General features: G+C 41.3%; 1 protein-coding gene across 5 annotated transcripts in view; it reads right to left on the bottom strand.

Moving 5' to 3' along the window:
• PDE7B (phosphodiesterase 7B) overlaps positions 1-24,023 on the bottom strand; it is a 192,254-nt gene that overhangs the window by 89,069 nt on the left and 79,162 nt on the right. Inside the window, exons 1-2 of one of the 5 annotated variants that reach the window (XM_064509023.1) lie at positions 3,684-3,876; positions 2,873-3,076 (exon numbers count right to left, since the gene is read on the bottom strand). The exons of 3 other annotated variants lie outside the window; for them this stretch is intronic. In XM_064509023.1, coding sequence (XP_064365093.1) covers positions 2,873-3,041 — 169 coding nt within the window. In that variant the 5' untranslated portion in view covers positions 3,042-3,076; positions 3,684-3,876. Of the gene's footprint in view, positions 1-2,872; positions 3,325-3,683; positions 3,877-24,023 lie in introns of those variants that run through there. One more of the 5 variants, XM_064509027.1, reaches the window with a different exon arrangement.

Raw genomic sequence — 24,023 nt, 5'->3', positions numbered from 1 at the left:
GGCCAAAGCCTAGTCCAATCACTCAGGCTAGAACAAGAGAATTTGTTTACCTTAAATTGAGGAATCTCTATAACACGATCAAGCAATGCAGAAATCCTGACAGTTTCCTTCCAGAATAAATATCTATTTCCTCCTCTTTTACTGTAAGAAAAACAGTTTCATGAGCATGTGATAACAGACCATGAGTTATCACAAGAACAAATGTAGATGAAAAAGCCCTTGATGTGGAACTTGGTGTGAACTGTACTACTGAACAATCAGCCTTTATTTGCCTAACTCACACTACTTTGAGCCACACGAGCTATTTGCTTTAGCTTCACCTGAAGAAAACCTCATTTCCTTCTCAAACAGTACCTTTTGTACCAATGCAAGTACCAATGTGAGTTACATATTTTTTTCTAAAAAGAAACCACACACAAAACACCCACAACAAGAACACCAAGCTGAGTACCTTGTACTACTGATCCTTCCAAATAACGATCTTTTTCTTCCCATTTCTACCTCCTTTGATTTTGCACTTATTTAAGTAGACTGGATTTAAGCACTTACTGATTTTCCCATGTTCTCCAACATACCTAGAGTATGAAACCACAAGAGGGAAAACTACTGGGATGATTGTTGTTGAGGAGGAAAAAACAGCAATCCAGGTCTAGTTCACTCAAACTGTCTGATGATTGGCATTATAAGTGTTGAAAGTCAGAGTCATCTTCTGCTCTGATTTGCACTGCTGCAAGTCAACTGAGGTTATGATATAGAATCTGGCACCACGGGGAAGAGCGTCCCTCCACAGGATACAAGTAATAGCCACTTGAGTAAATGCAAGCTACTCGTATCCTGCTAGTGGAATAATCTGTCCTGTACATTCATGCACATTTTCAGGTGCCTCCAGGAATCTGAAAGTGAATCTCACTTGTTACTTAATGAAACTAATTTCACTAGACGTAACACAGGCATTCTGAAAAATTGCTATTACTCATCCAAGAGGCGTAACCAACACATTTCTTAAGTTCTGTTTGATTAGGGTCCATGTCTGAATACTCTGTTTCCATTCATCACACAAACCTCAATCTCCCTGGCTGGCTACAAGTGCATTCCCAAGTGATTTGCTCCAAGTCTCAAAGAGCAATTTGATCTCCTCCTCCTTTATCCAGAAAAATCCCATGTACTCTTTTTTTTAACTGAAGTGATTCCCAAAGAGAAGAGGTGGCAAGCTGTACACTTTCCTTGGAGCCTGCAAAATTCTTCCCTTTTTCAAAACAGAAGCGAATGAAGCATCTTTATTTCTTAGTTTAACTGCAAACATTTAAAATAATGGACATAAAATGACCAATTAGCCAAGCTTGTTGGGCATGCCAAAATTCATATACACATTAGTACTATTCAAGTTGATATATACAGTCATACATATGCAAAATACATACATATATATGTGTATATATATACACACACACATGCACATATAAAGACACACACTTTCAAACATATGCAATGAGGTTACGCTACATAAGAAATTAAATTATTTTGCTAAGAAATACTATCAGTTATAGGTCTCAATAAAGGGTGTAGCAAATGAAAACGAAGACATAATCTTTAAGGGATTGAAGGCATGGAAGAGTTTAGTGACCAGGTTGCAAAGACCAGAGCTCTGAAGGAACTAGCAGCACAGTTTCAGTAAGTCTATTAAGTCAAAGTAGTATGATGATGTGAGAATAACAAATTTATCGACTGATTTATCAACCGTAGGCCTATTAGCCTGACTTCAGCAGAAGGCAAGAGGTTTTGAAGGAAACCATAAGAGAGGGAGTGGGCACAGGATAAGACGCAATACCCATTAATCAGAAGTAGGAAGTGCCAGGCTAACGTGACAACTCATTTCTAGATAATGAAAATGCAACGAATCTAATTTGGACCTCAATAAAGCACTTGATATGGTGCCACATGGCACTATAACTGTTATTAAGTTAGGAAAAAAACTGACAGTTGTACAAGATTTGTACAGTTAGTAAAGAAGCGTGTGCTCTTTGGCCAGTAGTTAACACCACACTGAAAGAGAAAGCAGTGGGATGGAGCGCTGTCACCAGAAGTCTCCAAGAATGGATCTTCACTTCGTAATGCTTGCAACACTCAGCTCTGCGGATGGCGCTAAGCCGGGGACCACGAGAAGGTCATGTGAAACGAAGCAGGCTGCTCCCAGCGCCGGCCGCGAGAGCCCCCGGGCAGCGCGGCGGCGTGAGCGGCCCGGCCACGCGCTCCGCGAGCAACGGCGGCAGCAACGGAGGCGCCCTCCGCGGGGCTGCGCGCCGCCTCGCCGGCACCCGCCGGCACCGCTCCGGCCCGCGGCCGCCACCTGCCCGCCCCGCGGAGCCGCTGCTGCCTGCGCGAGCCCTCCGCCGCCGCGGAGCGCGGTGCGGGCCGCCGAGAGGGCAGCTCCGCGCCCCGCCGCGCGGGCTCGGAGCCCAGCTGCGCTGGTTCCGCTCAGCCGCGGAGCCGCGCAACGACTTGCTCTACTCCTTAGCTGCGCTGTTACCCGCCCGCTTGTAAAAGCGCGCAACAGCTTGCGCGAGAGAGCGCAATCAGCAGCGGACCTGGCCTCCGTGCACAAACTCTGCGTGTGTGTGTGTGGGGGGGGGTGGGGGTGGGGTGGGGTGGGGGTGTGTGTGGCGGGGGGAGGCCACACAAGCACGTTTTCAAGCCCGGCCGGCTCTGGAGCTGCGCTGTCCGGCACTGCGTCGTCCCCCCGCGCCGCCCGCTCCGGTGGCGGCAGCGGCAGCGGCCCGTGGGGCGGCACCGGCCCGGCCGGTCTCCCGGGACGGGGTCGCCCAGCCCGCCGGCGCCCCGGGCGGCGTGTGCGCGGCTGCCCGCGGACACCTACCTGCTAAAGCGCCCAGGGCATCCTCGCTCTCCGCGAGCCCTCTGTGCTTCGCCCCTCGGAGCTCGCCCTTGGATTTCCAAACGAGCTTTACCATCTTGATCATCTCGGGCAAGTCCCAGGCCAGGGTCCCCTGCTGATACCCGGGCAGGCTGCCCATGGGAAAGGGCATCGGCTCGTCCCCCGTCCTCCTCCGCCTGCCCGGCTCTGCCGCGGAGAAGAAGCGCTCCAGCACGGGCATCCTGGCCCGCGCCCCCCGCCGGGGAGCCGCCGCCGCCGCCGCCGCGCGGGCTGGCCGAGCCGCAGCGACCCCCCGACCCGAGCTGCCGCGACGGGCAGCCAGCGCGGGGCGGGGGCGCCCGGCCGCCCGCCGCCGCCCCGCCGGGGGAGCCGCCCCGCCGCCGCCGCCGCCCGCCGAGGGGCGCCGGTCGTGGCCGCCGCGCTCTGCGCACCCGCGCCGCCCGCGCCGTCGCCTCGCTCGCCGCCCTCAGCCCGCCGCCCGCGGCCGGGAGCCGGCGCGAAGGGGCCGGCGGGCGGGCGAGGGGCCGCGGCTCATGCCGGCGCTGGGGCTGGCGCGGCCCGGCTGCAGCGGCTGCGGAGCCGGGGCTGGGGCTGGGGCTGGGCGGGCAGAGGCGCCGCGCCGCGCCGCGCCGTCCCCCGCGCTGACGGCGCTGCCGTGCGGGCAGGGCGAAGGCTGCCGCGCTCCCCGCGCGGCCGTGCCGTGGGGAGCCCCCCGCGCCGCCCCCTCGCCGTCGCGGGGCTCGCGGCGAAGCCACGGGGGGGTTTTGGCCTCTTAATCAAGGCCCGCAGTAACCTCGGCTGCCCTTCGGCCGGGCGGGAAATCACGGTGATTCACATCCCGGCGCCCACTGCGAGAGCAGTGAATCAGGGCAGCGCCGAGTTTGGCGGCGTTGTGCAACCCCGCCGACCCGCTCCGGTTTCAGCCTCCAGCCTGGGGAAGAGCAACCACAGCAAGCGCGGAGAAGGGCAGCAAAGATGCCCGGGCTTGGCGGGTCGGGGAGGAAGGAGTTGGTGGAGTTGCAGCTCTGGGGAGGATGTGGGAGGCTCCCCGGCGACCTCAGTATTCGGGCTGCAAAACTCCACCTGAATGGGTTCATGTCAGGACACTGCTTGGTGGCAGTGATCACCCACAGGCTGCAATGAGAAGACAATTATTCATCACTAATCTTTAAAAACAAGACCCAGCAGCCCGGGTGAGCACTATCACGTACAGAAATGAGGTGGCGTGCGTGAGCTGTGGAGCCTTCAGCAGCACGCAGGCCACGGGAGCGCTGGCAAGAGGTGTTTACCACCTGTAGCCGGACACTACAAGAGCACCCATTCCCTTTTGCGTCTGTTCCTGAATAGGAGGATGCCTTGTGTTGTCTGGCATTTTTGTTTTGCTTTTATACAATATATCTCTTTTTGTCTGTATTCCTGTTGATACTGGTTTATCATTCAGCCATTGGTTTACTGAATATGCAGCTAAGGGCTTCAGGGTGCTCTGCACAGCATTCAGCGTTCAGTAAAATTGCAGAAGACTTACTTAGCAGGATTTCAGTAGGTATTATAGTATTTCCTCGCATGCATAGTTACTAGATTTGTTTTCTCCAGTCTATAGTCAATGTCCTGCCTTTTCTCCAGATGGAAAAATAAACTGGCAAACAAACAGGATCTTCCTTCACAGAGGAAGAGGATCCAAGAGAATGGACTGAAAGTTAACACCCTTACATATAAAGAGCAGAATGCACAAACTTTTCCTCCTCATGCCAACATTAGCAGGGGCAGCGTGATTTTGACTGTAGGCTGTAGTATATTGTTAGCATACTGCACTTTCAGGTGGCTCTGTCTTGAAAATAGTGAAGTGCTTCCTAAGTATTATACCATTGTTGTTGTACTGTTATTTTGTGGAGTTCTTAACGTCAGGATATCCTGACTCTTGGAACAAAGGGGTTAAGAACAAAGAAAACAAATAGATGATACACAGTAATGCAGCACAAGCATTAACACATTCATACAACACATGGTTAGAATTCTATGAAAAAGGCAACATTTATTGGTTTTATGTTCATATGGCTTCTTATGACTGTTTTAGGTTTCTCCTACTGGTGCATGTTGTGCAATTAATTTTTAAAGCAGTGTTGTCCAGTTACAGAGGGATAAACTAGGCAGCTGAAGTACGAAAAACACAGAACTGCTAGGCAAGTTAAGTCCAAAGTACTTTATTTTGTTTCTGAGCTACAAGGAGTTCCATTAACTTTTTTTTTCAATTGTTGTTTTTCACTTTTTTTACCTCTGAACTTCCTGCTCCCAGCTGAGACAAAGAGCAGAAGTGCCAAAATGCTGGGGAAGAAAGGCTATCCTTGTGACATTTCCAGCTTCATCAGATGCAAAAAAATACCAGAAATCTCAGAAGGGAATGCCCAGCTCAATTTTTAGATGAATGGCTGAACATTTAGGTGCCTAACCAAACTTAACCACCAAACCTCTTGATAGCAGCAATGAGCAATCTTCTGAGTTTTCAAACTCTACAGTACCTCTTTATATCCTTAAAACTGGGAAAAGTTTCGTGCCTGCAATTGAGTCGCTTAGATATGTACCTGATTTGTGGATAGGAGCAGCAAGTCAGAATCCAAGCATGCTTAATCTGGTTCTGTTACTTATTTTCACTTACAGTTGTAAAAATGCAGAACAGGAGGCCTATCAAAAACATATTGTTCTTGTTAGCACTTTATTATTTTAAGAATCTGTACAATAAATGTAACAGACTATGTATTTTTGCTGGGGAAACTAGTGTCAGATAAAAACAACTGCTCTAGATAGCCTATAGTTTCTTTCTTCCTGCCTTCTGGTCAGTGAAAGGATCACCAGTTGTGACCGAAAAAACCAAACTGTATAAAAATGTTGCCTGCCATTAATGGGTATAACTGTAAATTAATAGATTCTTACTAAACTTGTGCCTCAAAATTATACTGGAAGCCAGGGTTTACTTATCTTTAATTCATTCAAGATTTTTGCTGTGATTCAACTTTCCTTTTGCCTCACTGACTTCAGTTCTGCTGTGATGATTTATCTGACTTGAAAATGTGACCTCAACATAACACTTTTCATTGCACTTGAACATAGCATACTCCTACGAGAACTGTACCCAGCTATTTGTGACTGCATTTTAAACAGTCCGAGCACAAGCTCAGATCACCTAAAGGTTCTCTTTTGCATTTTCAATTCCAACCAGGTTTGAAGGAAATCTTTGAACAAAGATGGATCACTTTATGGCTAACTGCATTTCTCTATGACTGCGAGTCAAAGGGGCTTAATCAGTTACAACAGAAAGATAAATGTAGCAGCTTTGGCCCTGTTCATCCTGAGCAGCAATGCCAACAAATAGGCAAAATGAGTCCATTCTGAAAACCTGACAAGGCAGTGCATATTTTCACAGGCAGACATGAGAACTGAAGAAGACTTGAGGAAAGGAATACTGTAGTGGGAGAAAAGGGAAGGGAGTAAGCTGACAGATTTATGGCTGGTGTTTCATAATTGGTGTCTCTTAAAAAGTTTTCCTTGTTTGCTTATTCACTCCAAAGTTATGTACTAAGAGCAGCCCCAGCAGAATTGCCTGCCAGATGGTAGAGGAAGTGTCTCATGTATCTTTCCAGTCTACTGAAGCCTGCAGGGCCTTCATTAACCCACTGCTCTGGTTTTCATTGCAAGTCCCTCTCTTCCCCTTCTTTCTTTTCCTTCCTTCAAAGAAAAAGGAGGGAGGGGGAAAGAGGAAAAAAAAGAAAACAAAAGAACACCCATGATTTAACTGGCAATGGCACCATTCTTTTGGCTTTCAGCTACCCTGGCCTGTGCCAAATATACTGTCTCCAGCAGCTCTCCCACAACAAATCAGTCCAGACACACAAAAGCTGTAAAAAAAGAGTGGTGAAGAAAGAACCTTTATTCCCCCCCACACATACACACACTTTATTCCTTTTGCTTTCCTCCCCAAACTTTATTCCCCAGCAATGACCTCCTCCCACTTGCCAGTACTGTAAGTGAGACTGGAACCTCCAGCCTGCAACTGCGCTGATGGCTTCGCTGGAGTACAGACCTCTTTGCCCTGCTGTATTAACAGGGCAATGTAAAGGAGAAGTTATATTCTATTATTCCTGTTACTTCTATCTGAGTAGCAGATTCATTACTATTGGAAATTTTCTCTATTCTTTCAGCTAATCCACACCACTATGCTGCGTCAGAACTTAGTTACAGTACGTTCCCAAATAGATACCTGAGAAGATCTGATATTGCCTACTTATACGGTACATTTTACTTTAAAAACTGCCTGGAAAAAGACTATCAAATTTTTCAAAAGTGACTACCAAACATAAACTGCTCCAAACTTACAGATCAGTTTCAAGGACTGTAAAAAGATACTAACTTTTAGAAAGTGTAAAGCACGTGTCTTTAGATGGCACTCATTGCTGGAATCATCTTAAATTAGTGGTAACTTATGAAAACTATGCCTTTGCCTCTATCCTAAGGGTTTCAGACTCATACAGAAACAGTATGATAGGCAAGGTCATGCCTAAGGTCATGTCAAATGCCTAAGGTCAAAACCAAGTGATGATACCATCAATGGGGATTAAGCTCTGAAGGCTTCAGGGATGTAATGTGAGTTTAAGAAACAAGGAAAGATTTGGAATGGTGGGAAGCAGTTCTTACACATAAAGTAAATAAAAAATGGTGCATATTTGCAGGGCAGCCTGAAAGGGGCAACGAAGAAAACAAGAATGCGAACGAGTAACATGGGCATTCAGAAAGGATGAGGGAACAGAATACGACGGAAGAAACAAAAGTAGGCAGACTTATGCAGATCTTAGAAGAATGTTTCTAAAGGCTTATTTGAAGGTTTATTTCATTGCTTTAAAAAGCCTAATACTATTTTCTTATTCTTTACCCTATATTCCTCTCATTCCATATGTCTATTATTTTTTATTCCATTCTTATTAATAAGAACAGTTTTTAGTTTTCTCTATTATTGCTGTTACTTTATTATAAATGAACTTTTTTTGTATTTATTTGTGGATAGTTACTACATTATTGCTCTGGACTGGACATACTAAATTCTCTTAACTCTACCTCAGAACTTTCTTCTCCCAACACTGACACCATTTTAATATTTTTACTAGGAATTCTCAACAATTTACTTGCATCTTTTTCTTTTTCAATGCAGATTCAGGGTACCTGGTAAATTTTGTATCTGCTACCATCCTAATGTCAAGAGTAGTGAAATGAATTTGTAAGGGGATGGTGGGATGCACTGTTGGTTGTTGCCTTAGCTGCTTGTGGCTTCATTCTGCGAGGGGCTCAGCTACTGGGAATTGTTAAAAATGTAACCAGCAGAGAGAGGCAATGGTGTTGTATGGGTTCGTGGTTATCCTATGGTTATTGTGGACTGGATCAGGCTGCTTGAAAAGAGGTTATGGAAATGAAAGAGGGAGGATTGCTGGAGTTCAGCAGGGCAAGAAGCCAATTCCTTTTTCATTCTTTTTAGCACATATGAGATAGCACATTTTTATGATTAACAATTTGTACTACTAACTAAGCAAAAATGCTTGTGGTAAAGGAATAAACAGAAATCCGTAACTAATTGGAAACAGTGAGGTTGTGTAATTTTTCCATTGCTTGCTTTGGAAAATTAAATGTTCAGCATACTCCGTCTGATGCTTAAAATCTCCCACAGTACATGGTGAAATTTTATGTGACTTTAAGGGAAGTAACAGAGATAACAGATAACCGAGTCCTGTCACCTTAATAAACAATAATAAAAAATAGTAAGCTGCTAATCTTCATTTATTCTGATTTTTGCTGAAGGAGAAATAAGAACGGAATTGCCAGCATTAGACTTAACTCTATTGCACAATGTATCTGATGGACTCCATTATATTATCTACTCCCTGAATTCTTACATGCAAGCAAGATTTACCTGAGCCAAAGTAAAGCCAAGATATATAAAAAAGAAACCTGAAGAATGCTGTTATGATCACTGCAACAATTTTGCAATGGATGCTTAACAATGAACTACTGTATTAGAGTGGGAGGTTAAGAACACTCCATCTAATTGAAAGTGTACGTAGAATTTAGGTAGGCAGAAAGTAACAACCTATTTTACAAGACAGTGAAAATGCTAGTCAACATCTTCATGGAATAATCCCATAACGATAATATCTGCAGCCTCCAGCAGGATGTATTTGCTTTTAGTGAATAGGTACAAAAAACAATGAGTAGAAAAAAGGGACTAACTGGATGAGAAACATATATCCCTCAAGCATATAACTAATATAAAGTAACTGGATAATCTCAATGAATTCAAGAGGATTACTGTTGTCTTTAAAGCTGAGCAGTGGCATACATATTTTCTCAACCAGAGAGAATATCTAAATATCTAAAAATTATGGCAGTAATTTGAAAGATGGGAGATATGCCACGTTTGAAATGTGTTTCTTCTTTCGCTGGTTACCTTAATGAGACAGTACTAGTGTCTGTGTAGCCTAGAGTATCCTTGCCACTTATGGTATATGGAAAAGCACTAGCAACTATGATTTTGTCTTTTTCTGTCTTTTGAGGTTATAAATTAAAGTGACTAGCCTAAAAATCTTTCTGTCATAGTCTAGAGCTTTAGAAAGTGAAAAGAAGCTGTGGATTGTCAATCTATCTCCTTCATAGTAAGAGATCAGAATTATGCTGGTGACAAAAACACAGCTAGTGCTGCTGTCTATTCTGTGCTTTTTTTTTTTTTTTTTGAAGCAGTGGCAAGCAGTGAAGCAATAGAATACACATTCAGAACGACCTTTTCCTTCTTTACTTCTAACTTCAGAATGATGATCACTTTGCCTCTAGCACACTGCATTAAGTGATATCTAGATTAAAATATTGTCACAGAAAGCATAGTACAGTTAGAACAAAAGGGATATAAATATAGTGATAAATGTAGAAGAAAAATACGGCTTGCTCCTTCACTTGTAAATCAGATATTACAAGATTTGACTACTTAATTTTTCCTTTTAGCTTTCAAAATAGAGAGGAAACCATTTTCTGACACAGAAAAGAAGCACTGTTTAAAATAAAATTAAAAAATATTTCTCAACTTTTTAAACTTGTTAAATATTTGATGGCTGTTCATATTAAAATTGCAAAGTATCCATTCCTTGTTTGTCTTCAGTTTGTATCTGGTGACTTTAAAAATTAATGGCAAATTTATCTCTGTGCATAATCCCATTTAGACCCTAAGATGAGCATTAGGATGACGTAGATTAGGGGTAGACCATGTGAAAACCCAAATAAAATAAAATATTCCTACTTGAAATGCAAGAGAAAACTAAAGCAGCTGAATTACAATTTGCCCAGCTCCACGTGGAGCTGTTACTAGCAGTGATTAAGTATTTGATACTCAGGTCAGGTTGAATACCTAAGCCACTAAACTTCAGCACAGCAAATACAGATGTGTATTTTGGATAAAATATCTATGGTAGTCAAGAGTACCATTTTTACATTCATGTTCATGCTATAATCATATTTTGTGTTTCTTCACTCTGTCTGCACATCTGTTTCCCAATCATTTGCATACTCCAGTGCTGAGGTTATTTGCCCTCTCACAGAAGGTGCTTTCGGCTTCACTTCCCGCTTTGCATCTTGCCAGTGGGCAGCATGTAGAGTTTGCTGTGGGGACGGGCAGGACGTACAGCTGGGAAGTTGTGGGAAAGTTCTGGCAGCGATGCGCAAACATACTGGTGAATAAACTAGGCTGCCTCTGACCCAGATTCTCACACTGCAGAATCAGGCCATATTTACTGTAATCAAGCTTTTAACATTTCTTGCAAATGCCTTACTGTAAATGTAGCTCCAGCTACGTTTAGCAGCTTTGGAGCTCTGGTGTCATCCACGTGCTGGCATTTTATTACTATGCTATCAAATATCATTAATGATTATGCAAATACATGTTGGTTCTTTTTCTTCACCAGAGCTCCCCTTTCAAACGTAGTCTTGATAATGCTACAGAAAGAAAAAGCTCAGAGTAAACAATATAGGAGGAAAAAGCTATCAGTAACTGGTTAATGGCATCCACTCGATCTGCAGATGGAAAGGAGGCTTTCTGGAAAAAATGTTTCTCTCAGACTTATTTGGACAGTCTGCTCTCAGTAATGTCATTCCAGCTGTGGTATGCTTTCCAAGATATCCTGACCATATGTAAAACCATAAATGTTTTCCAGTGTTTCATAAGATATCTGTTCCGATTTTTTCAATCCAGACAATCACATTTTGCAGGGCTTTGCACAGCTCCTATCATAGATGAATACATTTAGATACATGATACTTGTAAAATACCGTATTTTAAAAAATCCCTTATTGATCAGAAGACTAGTGAAAGAAGAAAGCATTCAGGTTATTTTGATAAGATGGCCAGGAAAATCCTGTACTGTGTACAGATTTCTTTTCTGGACTTTAGCCACACATCAAAATGTAAGCTTTTGACACAGTATTGACATCCAAAAGCACCTTCCTCCATCAGTAGTAAAGGGATTTCATAAGTGAGAGTCAAGAAGAAATTTCTGTCTCCCTTAAACTATCTGTTCAATACTTTCCAGGCCAGGGACTGCATTTGCCTGTGCTTGATGTATTTTTCTGAGATTTGCAACATCATATGTCAAGTAAATTAAAAGACATCACTGGTTACTTCATCTCACAATTTTTAAATTTGTAGGTTACCCTCTTTAGCCTGCCCTCTGCTGATTGAGACCATCTAGCAACTTCAAAAAACCCCAAACTTTTCAGCCACCTTAGGGCAGGATAGGAGATAAAGCTAGATGTAAGAGTGATTGTTACCACACACATTTTCTGCCATCTGCAGCACTGCTCTAAAGATGCTTAATTCAGAAGGCAAACTCAGATTCCTAGAACAATAAGCACTGTGTTGTCTCTATAAGCACGAACTTGGCAACTGTCACCATTTTTGAAGCCTGCAAAATACTGATGACACTCAGAGCAGTTGACTGAAAAAGATCACTGTGTGTCTCCAGAGGCCAAGGAAAGAAAACTTCAGTGCTCAAGGGATGGAATGGCCCAGGACAACTGTGCTCCCAATTCAGTATGCACTTTCCATATAGCTCCATTCACGATTTTGAGTGTTTTGAAAAAATACAAGTGGAGACACAACAGAGTGTTTGCTACTGTGTCCTAGAATCAGTGCTCTATCTTCTTGCTCACGTTGGCTTGTTTTTAGTGGAATATTATGCATATACTAAATAACTCAAGTTATACAGTTTCTATTACTTTTGTCAGGAACTTCTTATGCACTGCAGTGAAACCCATTATGTTAGTTTAACATAGTTTTTTGCTGTTATTTTAAAAGCGTAATATCGATGTTCAGGTAATACCAGATGAAACTGGTTTCAGCCACCATTAACTTTGGCTTTTCAGAAAGGGAAAGAAATCCTCCAATATTTCCAACTTCAACTGGAACATTGGCACAGGAAACAATTTAGTAGGGCTAGCATGTGAGGAAGTGATGTAACTTTTACCAGATTGTGTGACTATGTGGAAAAAAATCAAACATTAGTTGGCCTATCACCCTATTAAACCACTAGTTTCCTGTGCCGATGAACTGGAAAATTAAGTGCACCTCCTTTGCTGACATTTGCCATCTACATCAGCTGTTCTTTTAACACCTAAATCTCAATTTTCCAACTATGCCGTCATATTTGCATGTATAGCTCCAATAGGAAATGCTTATTTAAGTCTCATTTTGCATGAATATATGCTTCCTTCTTCAGTCACAGCATAAGCAGAAGTGCATGCTCATCTAGGACTGCCTGCTGATTCCTTACTATTTTCTTTTAAAAAACACAGTTCCTTAGCTGAGAATACAATTGCTAATGTAATAAAAACAACGGTAACAGGAGCAAGTCAGAAAGTGGAATTTCTTTCATGAAAATTTCAAACTTTGTTGCTGTTAGAAATTAGAAGTAAAAACCAAAACATCCTTCAGAAGGAATATAAAAATATGCATTAAATCATGTCAGAGGAAATATTTTTTTCATTTTGATTTAACAAGCATTCTATGGAGATAACTTTAAAATATTGCAGTATAATAGTGCAGAGTATGTAACATACTTTTATCTGATATTTGAATAACATTTAAATAAACATGTTATTAACAGCTAAACAGATTTTAAAAAGAATAGAGTAAAAAATGATAAGAAAAGGTCAGAATGTAATGCTGGTTGTTTTCTCAACGAAATGAGAAATAAGAAGCAACTTTCCTTTACTGAAAAAAATGTTAATTAAAATTTTTTTTTCAGAAAAAAATAAAAGTGCCTTTTCTGATGCAAAATTACTCCACTGAAAAATTTCAGCTCACTTTAGCGGTCTTACTGAATATTTTGTATCTGACAGTATGTGGAAGCAGGAGCACTGGCTATGGAGCACTGGACCATGTGAATGCAAGAGTGTGTATTTGTGTAAGAGATGGCTGGCTTGCAGGTGTGTTGTACATGGCATAGAAGAGATAGGAAGACAGCAATCTCTGTAACACTCTGAAATAACTCTGAACCAACCGTAGTAAAAACCCAGCCTTAGCAGCTCTACAATTAATCCCCTTCCCTGCAGCAGGGGACCAATGTAAAGTGATGCACCGTGGCAGAGGTTTCCCTCTTCAAACTATTTTAAATTACAGAGAGATAAATGGCAGGGAATGAAAGGTGAAAGAGAACTATATGCATTCAGTGATTGCTAGCTATTTACCACAGTTAATTACTTTTCTTTTATGAAAAGATAATGAAAGGAGCACACATTAAGCAGGTGATAACTGGCCTATGTAAGATGAAAATCGTTAGTTTTATAGATTATATATTGAAATCTTAAAGGCAAATAGAAGTTTAATTTGATATGTACATTATTTTAGGTTATTTTAATTATTTTCCTGCAGCATAAAACCAAATATAACTCTTCCAGTTCCCTTTTTTCTTCATTACTAAATGCCAATATACCTCAGTGTGTGTGCAGGGTACAAATCAGTTTGGATTAGATCAATTCGTTAAAGGATGTCTGTGTGGTGGGAATCTCATTTTACTAGATGTTATACAGACTGCCCCTAATTCTCATTAAAATACAAAAGTGAATAGGTCAATGTAATAATGAGAAACTAGAAAGTAAGGGAGACTTTTACATTGCCAACCTCAGACATCTAGCTTGGCTGCTAACTGAAATAGAGAATGAGACGGTCACCAAGGGTACAATTCAAAGTACCCAAATTAGCCTTCTCCTAATCACTGTATCACAGGGCCTCTGACTGTAAGAGGAGCCATGGGAAAATAGCTAGACAATTTAGCCAACCAAATTTTGTGCTGATATTTGGGGAGGCTGCTTGCACCCTAAATTACAATAACGCACGCTGGAGTAGCATTTGGCACAGACTAAAGGCACTAATTTATAACAATTGCTGTTTAACAATTGTTTAGCAGAATTCATCACATCTTTGGCAGAAATTCAAACAGCCAAACCTTCCTTCTTTTTGTTTTGAGGTTCAAAACGTTCCATTCTTTCTAAATATATAAATATTGGAATCAGCTGTGCTCCTCAGTCTCTGCGGAGATCAGAAGTGGAAGGATGAGAGCAGTGAGGAAAGCATTATCCTTCTGTTATTTCCAAGCCAGAGAATCTCATGGGAAAATTCTGATCTTAGGTTTTCTGTCTGAATTCCAAGATGTTAAGATAAATTGAAATAAACATTCAGAATTTTAAATATTTACTTGAATAAAATGGACTCACCAAAGCCTTTGATGTTTTCCTGTTACCTACTTAAAAATATCTGCAATATTTCTGGAAAAGTATGGATTCTACAAATGTAGGCTTTGAGGAAGCTCTATCAAACAGCAATGGTAACAGCTGTATGAATACTCATAACTTAGCAGAATAATTAAAATAATCTTGTTTTCAGTAGTTTTTACAATATATATTCTTATTTATGGTGGTCACTTTATTGATTGCATTCACTCTCTTCCTGTCTCCTTTATACAGTGTTTATGAGAAAATAAAGGGCAATGAACTGTGCTTTTGTAATGGTCTTACATCTCTACAGATGTCATCCCAAGAGTACCAAAAAAATCTGCCACACATCGCACACTGTCTTAACAGGTGACCTACTCCTTTTCTGAGCAGATATGAATCCAACTCCCTGGTCTACTGCATGTTGCTTGCATGGTACTAAGAAATAGGTTTCAATCTCTTTCCTGTATTTAAACTACCAAACCTCAGAGTTCTTCCTAGTTCCTGTGTTAGGACTGTGAGCAAACCCAGTGCTGCGATGAGATCTGAAGCCTACCTCTCCTTTCTCAGTTGCCCCTTGATTTCTGTGGGGAGAAGACCAGGCATATAAGCTGCAAAAGCATCATAGTGCACTGGGTAATGTTGGCTGATTAGTGAAGGAGGACTAAGTGGTTTGTGGTGTCTTACTACTTGCCACATTGTATAACTGTTACTGTTGTATATCAGTTTCTTACGGATAATATGGGAATAATAATACTACCTTGCTTCACAGCAAGAAAGCAAACACAATACGTTAGGAATAATAAGCCATTAATGAACTATAATAACAGAGGTCTTACACCGCTTCTTAGATGCATGTATTTTTAAGGGTCTGTTCTCAAACATAGTTATTCTGTGCTCTCATGATTTGTAACTATCTGGCCACCCTCAGGGTTGAAGCCTTATTGGCAAGACAGTACAAATAACAGATACATGCTGAAATGTAACACTGTTAGCTAGGTTCAGAAACGCTGGTGTTTTCTGCAGGGCGTTGAGTAGGAGTTCGGCACTTCGTGGTGACTGAGAGTCACGCTAGGTAGCCCTGGCAGCCCTGCACAACCTTGGAAAGTGCTGTATCTCTGGCTAACCCCAGGGCCTGGCGACTCAGTGAGCAGGCTTCTCACCCAGCCAGCTGAGCATGGCACTTGAGTACCTGCAGGCACTGCCGAAGTCCACAGCAGGTGCAGTGTTCAAGAGGTGTCCGGGTACCCTAGTATCGACAGAAAAGATCTTCCGTCTATAGCTGCTTTTATTCTGAAGAAGTAGTTAAAAGATTTTTTCTATCTGCATTTGGACATGTTTTTTTCATTTACTATTTGTACTGTCCTGCCAACAGCATCTGAGCCATAAGGGTGAGAGGACAGTTGCAAACCATGGTAATAGCTATAAACTCTGCTGTTCACCCACAGCTGAAGAGTGACCAGTACTAAAAAGGAATGTGGCTAATTGTATCCATGCAACAAGGCTAGATTATAGGGGAAAATTTAAAGCAGTGCAGTGGTCAAAGCAATATTTTGATCAGAAGATAGGCTAAGAACCAATTCTAACAATCTTTAATAGTCCCAAGTAGCCAAAGCCTCAGTTATTTTTTCCCATATATTGTTTGTAACAAGTCATTTCCCTTAATTTAACACAGGGAAGAATGCTTACCGCACGCTGAGTGAAGGGATATGTATCTCTGAGCAAAGCTAATGCTTAAACACTTTTCAACATGAGCTAAACTGTATGAAGAACTGCAAAACAACATGCCAGAGGCAGCAGTTCCTGTCTGTGATTGTTCCAGTCCAGCTGCGTGTGTCCATGGGTGGGAGGATGATCATCCCATCCCATCTGAAAGCAATGGTGACTGGTGCCTGGACAGGACAAATATGCAGTAACAGAATTTGAAAAGTAGTTATTCTCAATATCTATAAGCAATTTCTGTATATTTTTTTCATGTATGTTACTTTTTCGCATTACAGAAGATATTTGTTTCACTTTATTGTTAAATTTTGCTAAGAGCTTACGCAAAACTCATCCAATTGTGCTACACTAAAAAGCATATAAATGTATTCAATCCATTTTCATTATGAATCAGTAGATTTCAAAACCTAGAAGCCTCAGGTTTGTAAGAGGACTACTGATGTGGGTGTCCTGATTCCAGACGATCCAGTCCGAAGCATCTGAAATGATTTTCAGGCATTAATAAACAACTGCCGTCTGACTGTGAATGATATCCTCTTAATATGTTGCAAACTGGTATCATAAAATCATAGCCTGAGGTTTTAACTTATGCTGGAAAAGATATAATAGCTGATTAAAAGGTTTCATTGTTTCTTAAAGAGCCAAGTTTCCTTTTTAAATATGTGATATCACTTTTCTTGGCTGGACTAATTCATCCCATATCATGGAATATTTTCTGCATTCATGAAGCACATCCAGTTTAGTGATTTTTCTCTCTTCTACTATGCAAAATCTCTTCTGCATCTACAATGTAGTACTTTTCACTCAGTACTGTACAATAAGCTTTGCATGTTCTCTAGAAAACATCTCCCCCCACTGAAATGGATCTAATGCTCATGTACGTGCAGTATGTATGTGTGCAGACATAGAAAGGCAAGGCAAACACTCCCACTCCCACACATGCACATGCAGGACATCATAAAAATTTAAAACTATTGCCTCAATATGAGGCAATATGCAACCCCCTCTTTACTCCTCTGGATGAACTACCTGAGCATATTTTAAAAACTAAATTTTGGGAACCAGTTGCAATTAAGTGTTTTAAAAATCCCATAACTAATTCATGATCAAAGACTGCTGTTTTTAAGCATGATTTATCAGTAGAATGGAATCAGAAGATCTTGAGCAGGCAAGTGAAAAGCGCCTTGGACTGAAGATTCTTCATACACCTGAGCCCTCTCAAATCCTTATTAATATCATTTCCCTCCTCACAGACAGTAGGATCCATTTCACCTAGTTTAGATATCTACAGCGCTTGTTGTACTTGAGCTAGTCATCCTTGGTTCCTTCCTAGTTAACCGACAGAAAAAGCAAATGGTTCACTTGATTCGTGTGAGGTATCTACATCACTACGAGGTGAACAGACCAATGCCTGCGTCTTTCTGCTGACAGTCAGAAAGCCTCAGATATAAGCAACCTCCCTGTAGACATATAAAGGTACAAAAGAGATTATGAAGAGAAACCACGCTGCTCCCTTTGCAATGCTATGTGCCATCTGTGGAGAGAATTTAACAGTCTCGATATTGTATAATATATATTCATTGCTTAGAGCTGTTTGAACTTGTTTGTACTCTTTACTCCAATAACCTCTTCCAATGCCTATTATCTCCTCCTGCTTTAAAAATCTCTTTCCTTCTCCTAGATAAAATTCCTTCTTAAGCAGTAATTTAATGGAGTAAGAGAAGACAGCCAAAGGCATCCGAATACAGAAATTTTTATTATAAAGCTCCATAATTTCCCTTGTAAAGTTACCTAGTATGTCTAATCTATGCATGAAAATAGCATTATGAAACATGAATGAACAAGCCTAGAATCTATATGGGTCTTGACCCTTTGGCTCAGTTTCTTAAAAACTTTTTCTCACTTCACTCACCATAAACAATCAAGAACTTCAGCCAGGGTTATCTGTTTCCATATTCAGCCTATGACAGGAAAAGAGCTTACAGACATTTAACAGCTAGTCCACAGCAATAAGACAACAAAATTCAATACCATCAAAGAATTCCATTAGAAATTTTTTTTTTCCTATATGACCTTAAATCAAAATCAAATCAAATCCTGTTTAGCTGGTCCAAGTTTCAGGGGACAATTAATGACAGAAACAGTAATTACAGGAAAGGCTACTTCAGAAAGCCAGAGTTTCACATCAGTAATGAACTGTTACTGATGGATCAAGAAGATAAGACTACCTTTATGGAAAAACTGGAAAAGGGTCTAAAAACAGATATTCCTTTGTAACAATGGGAAAATATCTGGAGGAAAGCCAAAACCTCATTAATTTGTGCAGTCATTAGGTAAGAAGATTTTATAATATATGGTTGCCATGTTAAGAATTTGAAAAAGAAAATGAGCATGCAAGAGACTAAAAATACAACTTTAATGGTAGCATGTAACATTTGCATTAAGGTTTCTTAATGCTTTTATGGATGGTTTGTGGATGTTGATAATGAGTAACACAAAAATGTGTGTTAGCATATAAAAGAGAGAGTGAGCATGATAAGGAATCTGACTTCCTATCACATGATTCAGCAAAGAATTGAATTAGGAGACGTATATCAATTTACTGCTGTCAAGAGATGTGAGGGAGAAGGTTACTTGGATTTGCTGCTTGTTCAGGTCAGAGGAATTATTGTGTTTTGCATAACTTTGTGAGTTTTCATGTATTTGAAGAGATCTGTTCCTTGGGGAGAGGACAACCTGTGATGTGATAGTCTCTTACGTCCTGGAAGCAGGAGGTAGCCTACCAGTTTACTAATTGCCTAAGCATACTCAAACAGATGAGCCAGCTCCTTCCTAGAAACTCTGGGATCAGCCCATGCGCGATGTGATGAAAGCTTCCATCACAGTTACTAGGAACAGACTGGGACTACTGGGACTCAGCTCTAACAAAATTTCAGCAGAAGGGACAGTGGAGCAGCCAAAGAGCAGAAGGGAGGGCCCAAGAAGGAGGCGAGGACAGGAGTGGCAGATTCCCTAGACCTCATGAGGTGTCCCAGTCTCTGGGCAGCTGCAATTGGCAAACTGGGGCATAAATAACGATTGACCCCACCTGTATGCCAAGTGGGATTTTTATTGTACTTGTAGAGGGATGTAGGTCAGCGTATAGTCAGAACTTGATGGTGATGGTATTCATTACACAGGTATTCACTAGAGCTGCTCTCTGCTGATTAGAGTTACAGCTAGAGCTTTGCATCTCCTTTGGGATGTATGTGGTTCTCACTTTTCCCAAGTGACAACTTCATGGACTTTTGAAGTAGAAGAGTCCCAGTTTTACCCCTCCCAAGAGTGCCAAGTCTGTACTTAACAATAAACATGAAACCAGTACATCACAGATTTGTTTTAATATATACCTCTTAAAGGTACATAAAACACTTAAATTATAGGAAAGATTAAAGTGGATTCAGCAGAAAATGATTATCACTGACCATGCATTATCAACTATATGACTGTATGCCTTTAAATCTTGGATAATTACGGTTTTCTCCAACAATACCCAATTACATGATGAATAACCTTGGCGTCTAAGGCAGGAACCTCTGATATGCGTCACTTCTTACCTCAAGAAGACTGTTTATCAGAGCTATCAGTGCTGGCTGCTGAAAAATCAGCCTGCTATTGTTACATTGTCATTCAGAGCACGCTGTCTTCCAAAACATCCGAGCAGACCTGATGGACTGACGGTTGGGAGTACTTTGACATACACTACCAGCGGGAGCTCCTGTGGGGGGATAAACCAACTGCATTCACTGCACTTCCTCCTGACTTCAGACTGTGTGGTAATGTAGCAGGGGAATGCAGGGGGAGTCTCTTCTGCAAGAGGTAAAGCAGCAAATACCTAAAGGAACTCTTCCGTGCGAATTTCTGATTTGCGCTGATTCCATTCCACGCTCCTGTTAATACCAGTAGTTGCAAAGTACAAAGACAGAAATGTCTCGCACTGCAAAAGAAAGGTCTTTTATGTTCTGGGATCGATGACTCTAAAACACGGTGAAATGTTACATTTCTGATTAGCCTTAGATCCCACAGGCAATAAAGACACAAAATTGTTATTAGAACAACTGGCTTTATCATTAAAATGCTTCCTAAGAATGGATTGGAAAGTAACATGAATGAAATTCATACAGTAACATCTTCTCTACTTTTAGAGTAAAAATAGTCTTTATTAAGCAGAAATGTATGCAAAAACAAGGCATGAATTTCATTGAAAAATTGTTTGTGGTGTTCTTTAATAGAAAGTTATGTGATGTGTCTATTATTTATTTAGCAAATTAACTATATAATGTGCTAATTATCTTGGGATTTGCACTTAATATATTTAAAGCTGGTTTAAATTTTTGGCTATTGGTTTAAAAAGGTCTACTGTTAGAAAGAAAAATTATCTTCCTAGCCCTTTGCCAGAAAAAGAGAAGCTTTTTGACTCATGGCTACTAAAACCGTTATTAATAATTAAACAATGTTGATGATCAGAAACATCTACAGCTGCTGTGCACTGATATTATGGACGAGACCTGTCAGTGTCTATTTCTTACTGAATGTGAGAACATGGCATAGGCTGCCATCAAGATGTTAAAGACTAGATCCAAAAAAAGTTCCTGAAATGGGTTTTAGGAGTTACAAATAGGATTTTGTGCTTAAATGCACCAGTAATACTCTGAAAACTCCTGGTTAGCTTCAGCAGAGCTGAAAAGGCTTCAGCTCTGTACCTGGCTCAAATTTTTTGTTTGTTTGCTTGCTTTTAACCTTGAAACCCAGTAATCGTCTGAAAGAGCTGAGTCTGCACATACTCAAAAGCACTTTAGTTTAGGCAGAGCTGAGAAACCACTGTCTAGTTCACATTTCCATCCTACTTGCACCCAGAAGCGTTCACCTACCAGATCGCCCTGGAGTTCAGTCCTGTTGGTGTTCTCAGAACATGCCAGGTGCAGGATGGGGTCATCAGAAACTCCAGTGGTGACCATTATGAAATACGACTGGGAAAAAAAGAGGTGCCTTTTCTTTATATAGCGGTTTAGTGTTTACATGGGTTATTCATAAAATGGGGGAGGCAGTCTCAATTTCATTGTCTGCCTGAGGGAATGCAAATCCACAGCTTGCACCTCCTGGCAGAATGCCTTACCTGCAGGCTAGGCTGTAGGTGTGTGGAGCAAAAACAGCTTGTCTGCTCCCTGCCGGAGCTGTGCCACTACGCAAAAAAAAAAAAAAAAAAAAAAAAAAAAATCAAGGTTTATCGTGCATATGTGTGCAGGAGTGAAATAAATGAGTGTAATGGTTATGACACTCACCTAGGATGAGGGAGAATGGGGGTCTTGTCTATGCTTCACCCACTCATCTTAGATTTTGTTAAATGACTTTCATGGGAACTGCTGGCTCAGAGATCACAGTGTCAAAACGTTTCTTCAGTAGCATGGGATTTTAATTGGAACAGACTATGTTGTAATTTTAAAATTTGATTTACTTTTGGCTTTTAAAACCAGTCTTAATTTTTTATTTAGATATTTTTTAAAATTTTAACCAGTTTTTCGGTAGTTCTCTGTGGATTATCTGTTGGGCAGGTGCTTGTGAGCCAAATGAAATGCAGCAGTGAGAGTCCTCAAGTGAACAGGGACTGTGTGTCATTAGTTTGTTCATATTCTTTTTCTAACTGGCTGATAAGCTCTGTCCAGATACTTTCCGACAGGGACTTGAGTGGTTGTTTCAATATATAATAACTGTAGAAGATACAACTTGCTAATTGCATATTCTGGTACTGCTACTTTATTTAGTGGGTGCATTTTTGAATTCCTCCATGGTATTGACATTTGCACTTCTCAGACATTCTGAGACTTAGAAACAAATTGATGTATTTCTCCTAGGAGAAATTACAAATATCTTGTCACAACATCTTCCATTACACACTAACCAACACTGTAGGGTAGCTTTATGAAGACAGGGGAAAATGCAGATAAAAAAAATGTTCTGCCAAGACAGACGCACTTGTTTTGATTGCCTGGCTCAGGGAAACCTGATTTAAAAAAAAATCTTTTTTTTTTTATTATAACCAAAGAGTAACTGGCAAGTGTTTGTGAACTAGCACTCATAGGAAAAAGCAGCCTGAAATGTGGGAGCAGGTGCTGCATTGGCCAACGTGAAAAGTTGGGAGAATGACTAAAGCCTCCCTTTACTTTTGTTGCCTGCCCAATTAAATCCCATTTAGAACAATGTGTTGCTACACATTGCACCTACAATTAAAGGAAATAAAAGACAAACTTATTTGTTTTACAGTGAAGAAGTCCTTTTTTAGGGTATCATAATAAATGTCCTTATAGAAGATACACCACAGAATCATCAATGAGCACAGGGAGTTAGGAGCAAACTTTTATATCCCAACTAGAAGACAGCTCTGTCAGCAAGACACTCACAAGCCATACAATAGCACTGATCTAGAATTGACATAGACAGTTTCTACGTCAACTCCATCACTCCCATTATGCCATCCACATCCACATGTTAACCCAATTCCATCTTATGTTACGTCAGACAAGTTAGGACCACAAAGCAGGGCCACTGCACTTGGGTAAAGATCTTATCCAGTAGCTCTCTTTGAATAGTCTCAGTTGAGAAACACGGCAGAAAACTGGGTTATCAGCTACAAAATATATTTATCAAAAAGTTCCTGAATTCTGCAGGAAGTGTTACTATCTGTCAAAGCAATTGAGAGCTCATTTTCCTCCACAACCCATATTTCAGCTTCCACCTGGAAAAATTTGATTCAGAGCTGCCATAGGAATTCTTCAAGGGAACTTTAGTGTGCCTCTATCATCATCCCACCTTCCTTTGCGATGGATGCTCTTCAGCTGAGCTGTCCCCACTGTGAGGTGTCACCAGGGCTGCCTGAATTGCTATGGTAATTCAATGAGAGACACGGTGATGCACATCCCCCACACAAGAACTGAAGTGTACAGGGCTTCACCTATCATGCCTGTAAAATGCCACAGCAGCTTTTTTGAATCTATAGCTTGTTTCTGGCCAAAGGTTTTCTACCCCAAATTACTGGATTTTGGCCTCAAGTTTTCATCTTTCTTACTGAAATGCAATTACTTAATCCAATTTCAGGAGGATACTTTTTGTCAAATATTTCTGAAGGAACTCTTTCTCCAGCCAACTTGGTTTCATGCTTGTTACCAAAGGCAGGCCAGTTTTTCAGTAAAAAAGATGCGGGCATAGTGGCAGGAGAACTAAAGATGGGAGCTGAATCATGGGCCCTGCCTCTGGCTGGTTTTGCTCCTACCGAGGGAGTTAAGTGTGTCCATAATACGAGGTCTGTCCTGTAGCACTTCTTGTTACTCTCGAGGCAGCTTCAGCAAGAATATAAAAAACAGATGGACAAAGGTGCTAGTCGCTTAGTAATTCCTACAGATGATCTTTCCATGTCGAGGAAGAAGCTTACTGGCAGGACAATATCAGAGGGATTTATGCCATTCCCTCATCAGAGCCTATTTGCAGAGGGAAGGCTTGAGTGCACACAGCTGCCAGCCTAAAGCCCTTCTAGATTTACTACTGGAAATTCACTTAAAATTAAACACCAACAACACCCTCCCCCAGCAAC

The sequence above is a fragment of the Dromaius novaehollandiae genome, chromosome 3 (genome assembly GCF_036370855.1).
Source record: "Dromaius novaehollandiae isolate bDroNov1 chromosome 3, bDroNov1.hap1, whole genome shotgun sequence".
NCBI lineage: Eukaryota > Metazoa > Chordata > Aves > Casuariiformes > Dromaiidae > Dromaius > Dromaius novaehollandiae.
The sequence above is the reverse complement of the archived record's forward strand: the minus strand, read 5'-3'. Positions and strand labels throughout refer to the sequence as shown.